The 18,261-nt window shown below is 44.1% G+C and overlaps 1 protein-coding gene across 3 annotated transcripts in view; it reads left to right on the forward strand.

The window, feature by feature from the left end:
• PDSS2 (decaprenyl diphosphate synthase subunit 2) overlaps positions 1 to 18,261 on the forward strand; it is a 392,099-nt gene that overhangs the window by 5,716 nt on the left and 368,122 nt on the right. For all 3 annotated transcript variants that reach the window (XM_077289618.1, XM_077289619.1, XM_077289621.1), the window contains exon 2: positions 4,237 to 4,514. In XM_077289618.1, coding sequence (XP_077145733.1) covers positions 4,237 to 4,514 — 278 coding nt within the window. The remainder of the gene's footprint in view (positions 1 to 4,236; positions 4,515 to 18,261) is intronic.

Below are 18,261 nucleotides of genomic sequence, written 5' to 3' on the forward strand. Positions count from 1 at the left end.
TCATTTTAAAAATTACAAAAATGCAAATGTTTGTGCACCCTTGGAGATTTTTGTGCTCAAATAACTTTGACCAAGGTTTCCGACCTTAATTAGCTTGTAAGGGTATGTGCCCACGATCTGAAATAGCAGTTCACCTGCGCTGTGTCCAAAACCCTGTGTTAAGCCGGTTTCACACGTCAGTGGCTCCGGTACGTGAGGTGTCAGTTTTCTCACGTACCGGAGACACTGACACACGTAGACACATTAAAATCAATGTGTCTCTGCACATGTCATTGATTTTTTGCGGACCGTGTGTCCGTGTGCAAAACACGGAGACATGTCAGTGTTCGTGGGAGCGCACGGATCACACGGACCCATTAAAGTCAATGGGTCCATGTAAAACACCTACCGCACACGGATGCTGTCCGTGTGCAGTCCTTGTGCCGTGCAGGAGACAGCGCTACAGTAAGTACTGTCCCCCCAGCGAGGTGCTGAAGCCGCCATTCATTTCTTCTCTCCAGCAGCGTTCGCTGGAGAGAAGATATGAAAAATCATTTTTTTGTGTGTTTAAAATAAAGATCCCTGTCACCACCCCCCTCCCACCCCCTGTGCGCCCGCCCGCTGGAAGTAAAATACTCACCCGGCACCCTCGCTGCTTCCTCTCAGCGCCGCAGCTTCTTCCTGTATGAGCGGTCACGTGGTGCCGCTTATTACAGTGATGAATATGCGGCTCCACCTCCCATAGGGTTGGAGCCGCATATTCATCACTGTAATGAGCGGCACCACGTGACCGCTCATACAGGAAGAAGCAGCGAGGGAGCCGGGTGAGTATTTTATTTCCAGCGGGCGGGCGCACAGGTGGTGGGAGGGGGGTGGTGACAGGGATCTTTATTTTAAACACACACACAAAAAAATAATGATTTTTCATATCTTCTCTCCAGCGAACGCTGCTGGAGAGAAGAAATGAATGGCGGCTTCAGCACCAGATGCAGGGGACAGTGCTTATCTCTAGCTGTCTCCTGCACGGTCCGTGTGGTACCCAGTCGGCACACGGGCGGCACACGGCTGCCGCACGTGTGCCACACTGATGTGCCACGTGAGCACACGGACACGGATAACTCCGGTACCGATTTTTCCGGTACCGGAATTATCTGGACGTGTGGGACAGGCCTTATACAGTGCAAACACAGTGGATGAGATTTATAGAAATCCCATGCCCACTGTGCTTCGGTTTGATGCTGCGTAAACTCACCTGTGCTGTGGGTTTACAAGCTGCAGCATATCAATTTCCACAATAGGATGCATTGGATGTGATAAATCTGTGTGCTTCAATGAACACATGCAGATTTAACTGCGTGATTGAACTCGGCGAAAATACATTGCCTCCCTTTGGCTGTGTGCACACAATGCGGATTTAGTGCGGATCCGCAGCGGATTTTTCCGCGAAATCAATAGAAACAAAATAGCTGTGCTAATGGTGCGGAAAAATCCACATGAAAACCGCTGCGGAACAAAAGAAGTAGCATGTCACTTCTTTTGTGCGGAACTGCAGCATTTCTGACCCCTTCCATTATAGAAATCCGCAGGGGTAAAAAACGCATAATATCCGCAACAAAAACGCACAAAATCCGCATAAAAAAGACGTCAAATCACACACCTGCGTTTTCTGCCAGGAGATGCAGATTTTGTGCAGAAAATTCTGCAACCCAATCCGCAACGTGTGCACATAGCCATAGGTCTGGATCACACATACGTGAGATACGACCGAGTCTCGCAGGTGAAAACCCAGCTCTGGCGCTTGCACTCTGGAGCGGAGTGTGCAGCCGCACAGCAATACATGGAGCTGCACGCTCCGCTCCGGACTGCCCGGCGCCAGAGCTGGGTTTTCACCTGCGAGACACGGCCGTATCTCACGTATGTGTGATCCCGGCCTTATAGGGTTATGGTTTGTTCATTATCGTCGTTAGGAAAGGTCAGGTGATGCAAATTTCCCAGCTTTATAAAAACCCAGCCTCCTCTAACCTTGTGCCAAAAAAGCAGCTGAAGGTTTTCCAATGGCCCTCACAATTCCCTAATCTGAACATCATTGAAAATCTGTGGCCAGACCTTAAAAAAGCAGTGCATGCAAGACGACCCAGGAATCTCAGAGAAATGGAAGAAGTTTTCAAGGGATAATGGATGAAATGAAAATCACTCAAACAAGACATGAAAGACTCTTGGCTGGCTACAAAATGCAAATTACAAGCTGTGATAGTTTCAAAAGAGGTACTAACCATGCAGGGTGCCCAAACTTTTGCTTTAACCCATTTACCTTTTTGTAATTTTTAAAATGAAAAAAAAAAAGACTATATATATTTGATAGATGATGATTTCATCTTCAACTTAATTTTGACTAGGGGTGCTCAAACTTTTATATGCCACTGAACACCCAACTTGGTTGTAAAGAAATAAATCATACGAACAGAGTAACAGGGTATGTTCACATGTAACGTTTTTGATGCATTTTTTTCTGCAGATTGTGGCCAGAAATGCACTATGGAAATTAGACACATTTGTTTTGATGCAGGTCTGCGTTTTTGGGATAGGTTTTTTTTTGGTGCCATCCCATTTTGATCTCAATGGGTAATAACTATGGTAAAACGCTAATTGACATGCTGCATTTTTTTTAAAAACCGTACTGTATGTCAAAAACGCATGAAAGAAACACACACCTTGTGAATGTGATTTCAGAAGTTTCATTTATTTTGCCATCATTGTCAAACTGATGTAAGAATGAACAGACAAAAAAAAACACATCAAAAACATAGTGCCTATTTAGAAACTTTTCAGTGTGTTATTGTTAGACATTAATACAGTAGTTTGTTTTCCCATGCGCCATGCATTGGTTTAGGGCTTGATCACGGGACCGTAGTTTTGGTTCGAGTCTTGTTTGTGAAAACAAATGGGCTGCACTTGGACCAATGTTATTTACTGGGGCAGTGCAGATAACCGATTTTTTTTCACTGACCGAATTAGCATGTGAAAACAATCGCAGCATGCATTAGTTTCTTGTGTAAATCAGATGAGACTCCCTCATTCAGGTCTATGGGTGCGTAAAACTATCGGATGCCATATGGAGACGCACAGCATAACATCCAAGTTTTACAGATACAATTCTGTAACATAGGAAACTGAAAATGGTCCTGTAATTGATTAACACCTGCTGCTGTAAAAACAAAAACCGCAAAAGAAACACCACAAACAATCCCACTTGAAACACAAAAGCAATGGAAATGCGGTGGCTTCATTCTCCCGTCCTTGTACCGCAGTCCATGTATTGACCATGATTTGTGACTCTGGTTGCAGGCCTCTTAATTCAGTCTCTCCACATTCATATGTGACTATGAGGCTGCAAAGGTTGGTTCAGGAGACCCCGTGGTCAGTTTTTAATTCTCGGTCATCTGAATAATACAGCCTAATGAAAAGAATGAACGCTTCCAACCAAGTGTAGAATAAGCCATGTCTTTTTCTTACAGCATGAAATCGTGTGATCCACGATGGTCTCCTCTAACTTGTATTAGTTTGATTTAAAAAATCAAGACGAGCAACCAAGGAACCAAGTGAACACTTCTTCCTGTGCCCAGTTCTTTTTAATGCTAGGGCGGCAGCATTTCAGCTAAAAGTAACTAGAATGAGGGAGCCTGCTTGTCTTCTCTGTTGCCCATGTTTAGTAGCGTTTATCTGTCAGATTCACTCTGAATATATGAATGGTGCTGTTAATAGAACGCACACACAGATTGACAACATTCGTTTTCTTAAAGGAACTAAGGAATATAACAGATGCACTATACCTCCCAATGCCTGTCCTGGCAGGTATTTGTAGACACACAGTCATCAGCGCCCCTCACCTCTCAATGCTGAAATGAGCTGTGTCAGACAAACCCTTTAAGGGTATCTGCACAGGTTTAGTGCTTGCTCACTTTGCTAGCACTGTATAAAGCTGCTTTTCCCCCCACAGCAAAACTGCAATATTTCAACAAGTGCTCCAGGGGTAAGTGACGCAGCCAAGCCGCCACTGGGGTCAGTACTTCATCTATGCAGCAATTGGAGTAATTAATACAGAACGCACGCACAAATATGCATACCTGTATGTGTGTGTATATAAAATATAAAGATATATATATATATATATATATATATATATATATATATATATATATATATATACAGTACATATATATATATATAATGATTTGTACATGTTTCTGTTTTTGCCAGGTGCACAATACAATGTCTTTGATGAAGTGCGCTATATGGCCCCTGCGGATTTTTAGACACAGTACCAATGGTTTTTGCACAAGAAGGAAAATCAGCCTCTTTTCTGGCTCTCCTACAACGACACAGTGGAGCAAAGTTGTTTCTGATGCAGAAAAAATAGTGGGTTATCCAACGTCCTTTATGAGTCTCCGTTGCCTTCTGAGTGATGAACTCAGCAACATTGCAATGCAAGTCCGAAAACTGGTGGGAACTAAGCATCCTTTACTGAATACAGCCAGGTAAGTTACTGTGTTCTTACACTAGACTCAATACAGAAGCCTCGTCTAGATGAATATCTGCCGATGAGCTATTTTCTGTATAATATTTGTGGTGCCTTCACTTCTTATATTACCATATATACTCAAGTATAAGCAGAGCCAAGTATAAACCGAGGTACCTAATTTTACCTCAAAAACCAGGAAAACTTATTGACTTAAGTACACGCCGAGGGGGGGAGATGCAGCAGCTACTGGGTCCGGGAGTCTCCCCTCTCCCCATAGCGATTCTTCCCCTCCCCTGTTATCAGTGACAACAGACATTGGAGCAGTAGTCTCATCAACCCACGCCTGCTGACTTGTCACAGCTGCGGGGTGACGCTGACATCTGACAGCATGACCCCGCAGCCCTCTGACCGACAGTCTTATTGGCTGTAGCGTTACCGCAGGTCACAGCTGCGGGGTGACACTGACATCTGACAGCATGACCCCGCAGCGCTCTGACCGACAGTCTTATTGGCTGTAGCGTTACTGCAGGTCACAGCTGCGGGGTGACACTGACATCTGACAGCATGACCCCGCAGCGCTCTGACCGACAGTCTTATTGGCTGTAGCATTACCGCAGGTCACAGCTGCGGGGTGACACTGACATCTGAGAGCATGACCCCGCAGCACTCTGACCGACAGTCTTATTGGCTGTAGCGTTACCGCAGGTCACAGCTGCGGGGTGACACTGACATCTGACAGCATGACCCCGCAGCGCTCTGACCGACAGTCTTATTGGCTGTAGCGTTACTGCAGGTCACAGCTGCGGGGTGACACTGACATCTGACAGCATGACCCCGCAGCACTCTGACCGACAGTCTTATTGGCTGTAGCGTTACCGCAGGTCACAGCTGCGGGGTGACACTGACATCTGACAGCATGACCCCGCAGCGCTCTGACCGACAGTCTTATTGGCTGTAGCGTTACTGCAGGTCACAGCTGCGGGGTGACACTGACATCTGACAGCATGACCCCACAGTGCTCTGACCGACAGTGTTATTGGGTGTAGCGTTACCGCAGGTCACAGCTGCGGGGTGACTCTGACATCTGACAGCATGACCCCACAGAGCTCTGACCGACAGTCTTATTGGCTGTAGCATTAACGCAGGTCACAGCTGCGGGGTGATACTGACAGCATGACCCCACAGCTCTCTGACCGACAGTCTCATTGGCTGTAGCATTACCGCAGGTCACAGCTGCGGGGTGACACTGACATCTGAGAGCATGACCCCGCAGCACTCTGACCGATAGTCTTATTGGCTGTAGCGTTACCGCAGGTCACAGCTGCGGGGTGACACTGACATCTGACAGCATGACCCCACAGCGCTCTGACCGACAGTGTTATTGGGTGTAGCGTTACCGCAGGTCACAGCTGCGGGGTGACACTGACATCTGAGAGCATGACCCCGCAGCACTCTGACCGACAGTGTTATTGGGTGTAGCGTTACCGCAGGTCACAGCTGCGGGATGGAACTGACATCTGACAGCATGACCCCACAGCACTCTGACCGACAGTCTTATTGGCTGTAGCGTTACCGCTGCAGAAACAAATTGAATTGACATGTTGCAAAAGAAATGCATTACAAGTACTCATAGGAAATTTACTGATCATGTGCACAGCACTTCAGGATTGTCATTGAATTAACTTGCAGAAGGATTCCATAGCGTTTTTGGCCCATTTCGGTGCAGAAAAAAACGCCGCAAAAACGCATAGTGTGCACACAGTTTTACCTGTATGCCTCATAGCTGTGGTCTAGATGTTGAGAAAAGCAGTTATAATGTTTTATGTTAATGATTTCTTCTAGGCTCCGGGGCATACGATGCCTGGAAGAATTCTCTGCCGCCTCTCTTCATTATAATATCACCCCCTTCCCATGCACGTCACACTGGCCTGTGATGTGCAGTTGCGGCGCTGTAAGGCTATGTTCACACGCTGCGGATCCGCAGCGTTTTTCTGCAGCTGCGGGTCCGCAGCAGTTTCCCATGCGTTTACAGTACAATGTAAACCTATGGGAAACACAATCCGCAGTGCACATGCTGCGGAAACGCAGCGATTTACATTCCGCAGCCTGCCAATTCTTTGTGCGGAATCTGCAGCGGTTTTACACCTGCTCCATAATGTAAAACCGCAGTGGAATCCGTACAAAAACCGCGGTAATTCCGCAGGAAATCCGCAGGTAAAATGCAGTGCCTTTTAACTGCGGCTTTCACAAATCTGCTGCGGAAAAATCCGCAGACCTCAAGAATACGTGTGCACATACCCTAATTGCGTGCATGCGCCGTCCACTCGCACGGTTATGTGAACCTTATCCGCCCTTCTGCCTATGGGCAGAGACTTCATCCATCTTCTGCGCAGGCGAGTCTCATATTTGCAGCACTTTACAGACATTATCATCACTGTATAAGTATGCCTTTTGAATATGGGAGGAAACCGGAGAACCTGGAGGAACCCCACGCAAATACAGAAAACATACACACTGCTTGCAGATGTTGTCCTTGGTGGGATTTAAACCCAGGACTCCAATGCTGCAAAGGAACCAAGCTAAAACGTGTTGCCCCATATTTTTAGGATCCTGAAGCAGTTTAATGATGTTCAAAAACCTGACTATAGGCACAGCAAGTCATTTTTACATAGTAATGCATATTTTCAATCATCCATGCAGCGGTTTTAATGGCAGAATCCACCTACAAAGACGACTTTAGCACACACCCTAACACATTAGGGGGTCTAATGCAATGTATTGGGATACAGTCCTTTTATGAGATTGTTGTGAATACCACAAGCATCGATCATGCATCACATTCTTCATTATTAAACCACTCTGTATACTGGAGCATCCAAACAGTAATCTTATTTTATATCATATATTGGATGTGTCGCTTCTTAAATGGGTTGTTTGAAGCAGGGCTATGGAGTCGGTAAGCCAAATTTCTCTGACTCCCTACTACATGGCTCATGTTTAAGTGACACATTTACTGTAGTAAAATGGTAACATCAGGTTTTTAATCAACAATATGATATAATAATTAAGCTTTTTACATAAAACATAAAATATATTTATTGGAATACAACTTTAGAACACAAAAAGCTTTAATAAATTGTTAATATGCAATACACTATGTAGTAAGTTGATCGGTACTTTTTTGCTCTCATCTGTAGAGAAGGAGCTTTACTACTGAGCATGTGAATAAAGTGCAGCACAGATTCATCTCAACTGAAAGCCGAGATTCTTAGATCAGGAATAGAACAGACATTTATAGGACACTAGCTGAAGAGCCCGGCGTTGCCTGGGCATAGTAAATATCTGTGGTTAGTTATAGCACCTCACTTCTCTTATTTTCCCATCACGCCTCTCATTTTCCCCATCACATCTTTCATTTTCCCCCTCACATCTCTCATTTTCTCCCTCACACCTCTCATTTTCTCCCTCACACCTCTCATTTTCCCCCTCACTCCTCTTATTTTCCCCCTCACTCCTCTCATTCCCCCCTAACACTTGTCATTTCGACCTCACATCTGTCATTTTCCGATCACTCCACTATTTTCCCTCACCTCTCATTTTCACCTCAGTATATACATGTTTGTCATCTCCCTTATATATAGTATACACCTGTATGTCATCTCCTGTATATAGTATATACCTGTATGTCATCTCCCCTGTATATAGTATATACCTGTATGTCATCTCCTCCTATATATAGTATATACCTGTATGTAATCTCCTCCTGTATATAGTATATACCTGTGTGTCATCTCACCTATATATAGTATATATCTGTGTGTCATCTCCTCCTGTATATAGTATATACCTGTATGTCATCTCCTCCTATACATAGCATATACCTGTATGTCATCTCCTCCTGTATATACTATATACCTGTAGGTAATCTGCTCCTGTATATAGTATATACCTGTGTGTCATCTCCTCCTGTATATAGTATATACCTGTATGTCATCTCCTCCTGTATGTAGTATGTACCTGTATGTCATCTCCTCCTCTATATAGTATATACCTGTGTGTCATCTCTCCTGTATATAGTATATATCTGTGTGTCATCTCCTCCTGTATATAGTATATACCTGTGTGTCATCTCCCCTGTAAATAGTATATACCTGTGTGTCTTCTCCTCCTGTATATAGTATATATCTGTATGTCATCTCCTCCTGTATTAGACCTCGTTCACACGTTATTTGGTCAGTATTTTTACCTCAGTATTTGTAAGCTAAATTGGCAGCCTGATAAATCCCCAGCCAACAGTAAGCCCACTGGCAGTATATATTAGCTCACACACATAATAGACTGGTCATGTGACTGACAGCTGCCGGATTCCTATATGGTACATTTGTTGCTCTTGTAGTTTGTCTGCTTATTAATCAGATTTTTATTTTTGAAGGATAATACCAGACTTGTGTGTGTTTTAGGGCGAGTTTCGTGTGTCAAGTTGTGTGTGTTGAGTTGCGTGTGGCGACATGCGTGTAGCAACTTTTTGTGTCGAGTTGCATGTGACAGGTTAGTGTAGCAAGTTGTGTGCAGCAAGTTCTGCGCATGGCGAGTTTTGCGCGTGGCGAGTTTTATGTGTGGTGCCTTTTGAGTATGTGCAAGTTTTGTGTGAGGCAACTTTTGCATGTGTTGCAACTTTTGTGCATGTGGCAATTTTTCCGCGTGTGCAAGTTTTGCGTGTGGCGAGTTTTCCATGAGGTGAGTTTTGCACGTGTGGCGAGTTTTGCATGTGGAGAGTTTTGCGCGTGGCGAGTTTTGAGCGGCGACTTTTGTGTTTCGACTTTTATGTGGCGAGGTTGGTGTATGTGTGGTGAAATGTGCGCTGAGGGTGGTGTATGTGTTTGAGCACGTGGTAGTGTGTGGCGCATTTTGTGTGTGCGTTCATATCCCCGTGGTGGTGTGGTGATTATCCCATGTCGTGGCCCCACCTTAGCAACTGTACAGTATATACTCTTTGGCGCCATCGCTCTCATTCTTTAAGTCCCCCTTGTTCACATCTGGCAGCTGTTAATTTGCCTCCAACACTTTTCCTTTCATTTTTTCCCCATTATGTAGATAGGGGCAAAATTGTTTGGTGAATTGGAAAGCGCGGGGTTAAAATTTCACCTAACAACATAGCTTTGACGCTCTCGGGGTCCAGACGTGTGACTGTGCAAAATTTTGTGCCTGTAGCTGCGACGCCTCCAACACTTTTCCTTTCACTTTTTCCCCATTATGTAGATAGGGGCAAAATTGTTTGGTGAATTGGAAAGCGCGGGGTTAAAATTTCACCTCACAACATAGCCTACTAGCTGAACTATCCGGCTTCGCCCGGGTTAATGACTGCTGTTAGCAAAATAGAATGTGTTAACAAAAATTTATTCTGCACACAAAAAACACAAAACAAATAGATAGAAATGTAATTATTAAAAGGCAAAAACTAAGCTAATAGAAGAATTTCACAACATATATTAGCTTTGTTATACTGAGAATGTCTTTGTTGCCTATATTAACCAATCAGAGCTCAGGTTAATTAACTGTAGCAAAATAGAAGCTGAGCTGTGATTGGTTGCTATTGGCAGCCTGATAAATCCCCAGCCAACAGGAAGCCCTCCCCCCTGGCAGTATATATTAGCTCACACATACACATAATAGACAGGTCATGTGACTGACAGCTGCCGTATTTCCTATATGGTACATTTGTTGCTCTTGTAGTTTGTCTGCTTATTAATCAGATTTTTATTTTTGAAGGATAATACCAGACTTGTGTGTGTTTTAGGGCGAGTTTCATGTGTCAAATTGTGTGTGTTGAGTTGCGTGTGGCGACATGCATGTAGCGACTTTTGTGAGATGAGTTTTGTGTGGCGACATGCGTGTAGCAACATTTTGTGTGTCGAGTTGCATGTGACAGGTTAGTGTAGCAAGTTGTGTGCAGCAAGATTTGTCCGTGGCGAGTTTTGCGCGTGGCGAGTTTTATGTGTGGTGCGTTTTGAGTATGTGCAAGTTTTGTGTGAGGCAACTTTTGCATGTGGTGCAACTTTTGAACATGTGGAAATTTTTCCGTGTGTGCAAGTTTTGCATGAGGCGAGTTTTCCATGAGGTGAGTTTTGCACGTGTGGCGAGTTTTGCGTGAGCCTAGTTTTGCATATGGCGAGTTTTGCATGTAGTGAGTTTTGCGCGTTGCGAGTTTTGAGTGGTGACTTTTGTGTTTCGACTTTTATGTGGCGAGGTTGGTGTATGTGTGGTGAAATGTGTGCTGAGGGTCGTATATGTGTTCAAGCACGTGGTAGTGTGTGGCGCATTTTGTGTTTGTGTTCATATCCCCGTGTGTGGTGAGTATCCCATGTCGGGGCCCCACCTTAGCAACTGTACGGTATATACTCTTTGGCGCCATCGCTCTCATTCTTTAAGTCCTCATTGTTCACATCTGGCAGCTGTCAATTTTCCTCCAACACTTTTCCCTTCACTTTTTCCCCATTATGTAGATAGGGGCAAAATTGTTTGGTGAATTGGAACGCACGGGGTTAAAATTTCACCTCACAACATAGCCTATGACGCTCTCGGGGTCCAGACGTGTGACTGTGCAAAATTTTGTGGCTGTAGCTGCGACGGTGCAGATGCCAATCCCGGACATACACACATACATACATACACACATTCAGCTTTATATATTAGATATACCTGTATGTAATCTCCTGTATATAGTATATACCTGTGTGTCATCTCACCTATATATAGTATATATCTGTGTGTCATCTCCTCCTGTATATAGTATATACCTGTATGTCATCTCCTCCTATACATAGCAAATACCTGTATGTCATCTCCTCCTGTATATACTATATACCTGTAGGTAATCTGCTCCTGTATATAGTATATACCTGTGTGTCATCTCCTCCTGTATATAGTATATACCTGTATGTCATCTCCTCCTGTATGTAGTATGTACCTGTATGTCATCTCCTCCTCTATATAGTATATACCTGTGTGTCATCTTCTCCTGTATATAGTATATACCTGTATGTCATCTCCTCCTGTATGTAGTATGTACCTGTATGTCATCTCCTCCTCTATATAGTATATACCTGTGTGTCATCTCTCCTGTATATAGTATATATCTGTGTGTCATCTCCTCCTGTATATAGTATATACCTGTGTGTCATCTCCCCTGTAAATAGTATATACCTGTGTGTCATCTCCTCCTGTATATAGTATATATCTGTATGTCATCTCCTCCTGTATTAGCCCTCGTTCACACGTTATTTGGTCAGTATTTTTACCTCAGTATTTGTAAGCTAAAATGGCAGCCTGATAAATCCCCAGCCAACAGTAAGCCCACCCCCTGGCAGTATATATTAGCTCACACATACACATAATAGACATGTCATGTGACTGACAGCTGCCGGATTCCTATATGGTACATTTGTTGCTCTTGTAGTTTGTCTGCTTATTAATCAGATTTTTATTTTTGAAGGATAATACCAGACTTGTGTGTGTTTTAGGGCGAGTTTCATGTGTCAAGTTGTGTGTGTTGAGTTGCGTGTGGCGACATGCATGTAGGGACTTTTGTGAGATGAGTTTTGTGTGGCGACATGCGTGTAGCAACTTTTTGTGTGTCGAGTTGCATGTGACAGGTTAGTGTAGCAAGTTGTGTGCAGCAAGTTTTGCGCATGGCGAGTTTTGCGCGTGGCGAGTTTTATGTGTGGTGCCTTTTGAGTATGTGCAAGTTTTGTGTGAGGCAACTTTTGCATGTGTTGCAACTTTTGTGCATGTGGCAATTTTTCTGCGTGTGGCAATTTTTCTGCGTGTGCAAGTTTTGCGTGTGGCGAGTTTTCCATGAGGTGAGCTTTGCACGTGTGGCGAGTTTTGCATGTGGAGAGTTTTGAGCGTGGCGAGTATTGAGCGGCGACTTTTGTGTTTCTACTTTTATGTGGCGAGGTTGGTGTATGTGTGGTGAAATGTGCGCTGAGGGTGGTATATGTGTTCGAGCACGTGGTAGTGTGTGGCGCATTTTGTGTGTGTTCATATCCCCGTGGTGGTGTGGTGATTATCCCATGTTGGGGCCCCACCTTAGCAACTGTACAGTATATACTCTTTGGCGCCATCGCTGTCATTCTTTAAGTCCCCCTTGTTCACATCTGGCAGCTGTTAATTTGCCTCCAACACTTTTCCTTTCATTTTTTCCCCATTATGTAGATAGGGGCAAAATTGTTTGGTGAATTGGAAAGCGCGGGGTTAAAATTTCACCTCACAACATAGCCTATGACGCTCTCGGGGTCCAGACGTGTGACTGTGCAAAATTTTGTGGCTGTAGACGGTTCAGATGCCAATCCCGGACATACACACATACATACATACATACATACACACATACACACATTCAGCTTTATATATTAGATTTCATATCTTTCCCAATTATTCTGAAAAAATATTCAGCACATGCTGCATTGAACTACTGTACGGTACCCAATGTATTATATATTTTAGAAGTCTGAATATGTCCACATTATACCCATTCTGACTCCACCAAAATGGACACCGACTCCTACTTCACAGCCCTGGTTTGAAGTCATAACATTTATCTGGATGCAATTTTTGAAAAAAAACATTTTTTTGCTTTTTTTTAAAATATATATTGCAATCATATTCCGCAGCACTTTACAGCGCCTTATATACATTATCAGTTTCTACACCTGTTGGGACTCACAATTTAAAGGGAACTTGTCAGCAAGATTGTGCAGAGTTACCTACAGACAGTGTCAGGTTGGCGCCGTTATGCTGATTGAAATTATACCTTGGCTGATGAAATCTGTCTTGTGGTTGTTCTTTAGTCTTTATGCTCGTGCTCCGGGGCGGCCTGTGGGGGGTCTTCATGTGGTGCTCTGATCAGATATTCATAATGCAGACTGCTAACAGGTCACTGATCCCTCACTGACCTGCCCCCTAGTTTGCATAATGCATATCTGTACATACCGAAGGAAAAAAGAAAAACCCTTCTGCAGGAAGGTGAATATCTAAGCAGAGTCCTACATGAAGATGCACCACAGGCCACCCCGGAGCACGAGCATATCATTAACTCAAAACTGAAAATAAAGCTTAAACAACAACCACACAACGAATTTCATCAACCAAGGTATCATTGTAATCAGTATAATAGCGCCGACCTGACACTGTATGTAGGTTACTGTGCACAATCCTGCTGACATGTTCTCTTTAAATTTTTAAATTCCCTATCAGTTTGTCTTTAGAGTGTGGGAGCAAACTGGAGATTTGAATCCATGATCCCCCGGCACTGAAAAGCAACAGTGCTAACTACTGAGCCACCATGCTGCCCAGCTGTTAATATACTTTAACCCTTCACCCAGGGCTGTATTCACCTTCAGGACCACATTTTACAATTCTGACCAGTGTCACTTTATGAGGTTATAATACTTCCGTCTGATTCTGATATTACTTTTTTGTGATATATTGTACTTCATGATAGTGGTAAAATATATTCGTTATGACGTGTGTTTATTTGAGAAAAAATTAGAAATTTGGGGAAAGTTTTGAAATTTTCAAGCTTTTAATTTGTATGCCCTTAAACTAGTTAAGTCACACAAAATAGTTAATAAATAACATTTCACACAATTTTGGAAACATCCTTTTTTTTGTAAGGAAGTTAGAAGGGTTAAAAGTTTACCAACGATTTCTCATTTCTACAATAAAATTAGCAAAACCATTTTTTTTTAGGTACCACATTACATTTTAAGGGACTTTGAAGGGTCTGTATGACAGAAACTGCCCAAAAGTGACACCATTCTAAAAACTGCACCCCTCAAGGTGCTCAAAACCACATTCAATTAGTTTATTAACCTTTTAGGTGCTTCACATGATTTAATGGAATGTGGAAGGAAAAAATCAGCAATTAGCTTTTTTCCCCCCAAAATTATTTTAGACCCAATTTTAAGGGTAACAGGAGAAAATGAACTGCAAAATACGTTGTGCAATTTTTCCTGAGCACGCTGATGTCTCATTTGTGGGGGAAAACTACTGTTTGAGTGCACGACACGGCTCGGAAGGGAAGGAACACCATTTGACTTTTGGAGCGCAAAATTGGCTGGAATCGTTAGTCGACGTCATGTCCCGTTTGGAGAAACCCTAATGTGTCTAAACAGTGGAAGCCCCTGCAAGTCACCCCATTTTGGAAATTAGACCCCTCAAGTTATTTATTTAGACATGTGGTGAGCACCTTGAACCCACAGGGACTTCAACTAGTTTTGCAACGTTGATCTGTGAAAATGAAACAATATAAATAATTTTTTCCCCAAAAAATTTTGTTTTAGCCCCAAATGTTTTCATTTTCACAAGGATAACAAGAGAAAAAGGCCCCCAAATTTGTTGTGTAATTTCTCACGAGTACGCCAATACCCCATATGTGGGGGAATACTAGTGATCATATTGACACTCTAGTTGTATCACAGAATTTTCTAAAATTGGGCAGTGAAGAAATGTTAATTACATTTTTACCACCAAAATTTTACATTTTTACACTAGAAAATGAGTAAATTTACTCCAAAGTTAGTTCCACAATTTTTGCTCAATGTAGAAATACCCCATTTGTGGCTGTACTGTACTGCTTAGCCACACAGCGATACCCTGGAGGGACGGAGTGCTATTTGCCTCTTGGAGCCCAGATTTTCCAGAAATAGTTTAAGCACTCAATATACAGAGCCACTAAGTGCTAGTAGAGCAGAATCCCCCCCTCAAGTGACCCCATTTTTGTTAATTATTTCCTTTGGGGAATTTATCTACAGATGTAGTGACAATTTTGACTCCAAGGGTGTTTTCCAGAAACAATCAGTAGTGCCCAGTAAGGCTACTTTCACACTAGCGTTAACTGCATTCCGTCACAATGCGTCGTTTTGCCGAAAAAACGCATTCTGCAAAAGTGTTTGCAGGATGCGTTTTTTCACCATTGATTAACATGAAGCGACGCATTGTGACGGATTGCCACACGTCGCACCCGTCGTGCGACAGATGCGTCAGGCTGTGGCGGACCGTCGGGAGCAAAAAACGCTACATGTAACGTTTTTTGCTCACGACGGTCCGCTTTTTCCGACCGCGCATGCGCGGCCGGAACTCCGCCCCCACCTCCCCGCGCTTCCCCGCACCTCACAATGGGGCAGCGGATGCTCTGGAAAAATGCATCCGCTGCCCCCGTTGTGCGGCGGAGACAACGCTAGCGTCGGGAACGCCAGCCCGACGCACAGCGACGGGCCGAGCCCGACGCTAGTGTGAAAGTAGCCTAAGTTGTAGTCACCAGTACATTTGGCAGGCTCTTATCGCTATAGAAATTCCAAAAATGTGGATGCTAAATGTGGTTTATCCACACTGGGGCTCAGAAAGAGGTGGGGCGTTTGGATTTGGGAGAGCAGAATTTGCTGAATTTCTTTTGAGGGGTGAGGAGCCATTTCACTTTTCCAGAGTCTTTGTACCTACAGTAACATGGAAACCCCCTATATTTCCGTTAACAGATTACGGACCTGAGTGGGTGATTTGCTTTTTTTGTGGAATGAGTTGAAGCTTTTTTTTTTGGGAACATTTTACATTACATTTGGGATCACATTTATCATGTCGAAGTAACTCGATTTATATGAAGCCCCTGAGGGACCCATTCACCATAATGAGGCAGCAGAATTACTCTGGACTCTGTCTGGCCTCTTTTCAGCTGTGTCCTTCTTTTCAGCAGTACACAAAACTGTGGTCGACCGTGCTTTTATGCACACCTGAAAAGACTGATAGCGCTGGATCATAAGACAGACGGAGTCCACAGTGCCTCCTTCTTCCTCATAGGGAATCTTTCTCCAAGGGTTTCATCTGAATCTCATATTTCAGAGATTCTCACGGAAATTCGGTGTAACCGCTCAGTGCAGAATGCAGGATGAAGAATTGGTTTTTTTTTTTTTTTTTTACGCCGTTCCTCGTGCAGTAAAAGTGATTAGATGACGTTATTCTTCGGGTCGGTGCTATTACAGTGATACCAGATTTATATCTTTTTTTTTATGTTTGGCTGCTATCACACTCTAAAGGACACTTTTTTTTATTGCATCCCCATATTTTGATAGCTATAATTTCTCCATATTTCGGCCGACAGAGTCATGGGATGGCTTGTTTTTTTGTGAGATGAGTTGACGTTTTTTTCGTACCATTTTCCGGCTCGTGACTTTTTACCACTTTCTATTCCGATTTTTGGAATGCATAATGAACAAAAGCCAGCAATTCAAGAATTGTTTTTTTATGCCGTTCCACATGTGGTAAAATTGGTAAGGTAGCTTTATTCTTTGGGTCAGTAGAATTACCACAATACGACATTTACCATATTTTTCGGGCTATAAGACGCATCGGACCATAAGACACACTCCAAATTTTCAGAAGGAAAATAGGGGAAAAAAATATAATGTGTCAAATGGGGGTCCGTCTTACAGTCCGAATTCAGCTTACCAGGGGGGGTAGCGGCACAGGTGTAGGAGTGGTCACAAGGGTTGTTCGGTGGTCCAGGCTGGTGCAGTGGCCTCCGGGAAATCCCATCCCAGGCTGGTGCGGCGGTGGTGCTGTGTGGGGCGGCGGCAGTGGTGGTGCTCCTCTGTGAGGCGGCGGCGGTGGTGCTCCTCTGTGGGGCGGTGGTGGTGCTCTGTGGTGCGGCGGGGCTCCGCCGGCATTTCGTGAAAGCCTGGAGGCCCCCGCAGATCCAGTGCTGCAATGAGGTGGAAGTCATTTTCCCGGAGGCCACCTCATTGCAGTGCATGGTCAGATTCAGATCTCAGCAACGAAATTTTGTCCTGAGATCTCGGGACAAGATCTCGTTGCCGAAATATGAATCTGGGCATTTGGTGGCCTCCGGGAGAATGGCCTCCAGGGGTGGCGCATGCTCAGATTCGAGATCTGAATCTGAGCATGCACCGCCCCTGGCGACCATTTTCCCGGAGGCCACCGCATCACAGCACTGGATCTGTGGGGGCCTCCGGGCTTTCATGAAATGCCAGCGGAGCCCTGCCTCTCCACAGAGGAGTACCACCGCCGTACAGAGGAGCACCACAGCCCCACCAGCCTGGGAAGGGAGGCTGCATCACCCTGCAGCGCCGGACTGGGATCGCCGCCATAGTAATTGTAAGTATATTCTGAACATAAGTCGCACCCCTATTTTCCCCAAAATTTTTTCGGAAAAAAGTGCGTCTTATGGTCCAAAAAATGCAGTATATCGTTATTATATGTTTTGTTTTTTACCAAAAAATAGAATTAGTCTTACCGGTAATTCGGTTTCTAGGAACCTTCCATGACAGCTGTACAGGCCCTAATAGGGGGACAGGAAACACAAGAGGTTAAATACCCTACCCTTCCTGCAGCCTCCAGTGTTTTTTCTAGACACAGTAGCATGTATAATTACCACTTAGGTGCAGGAACCATTCAATAAGTATCGTTAATAGGGAGGGAAATTAGTGCTGTCGTGGAAGGTTCCTAGAAACCGAATTACCGGTAAGACTAATTTTATTTTCTCCAGTCACCTTCCACGACAGCGGTACAGGAGTAGTACCAACAATTTAATTTCTTAGGGGGGGGGGGGGGACAACAGCCTACAGAACTCTTCTGCCGAATGTTAAATCTCTGTTAAAGTCTAGTCTGTAGTGCGTGGTGAACATGTGAACCGAAGACCAGGTGGCAGCTCTGCATATCTGCTTCGTAGATGTGTCGCCTCCCTCTTCCCA

This window comes from Ranitomeya variabilis, chromosome 2 (assembly GCF_051348905.1).
Source record: "Ranitomeya variabilis isolate aRanVar5 chromosome 2, aRanVar5.hap1, whole genome shotgun sequence".
Taxonomy (NCBI): domain Eukaryota; kingdom Metazoa; phylum Chordata; class Amphibia; order Anura; family Dendrobatidae; genus Ranitomeya; species Ranitomeya variabilis.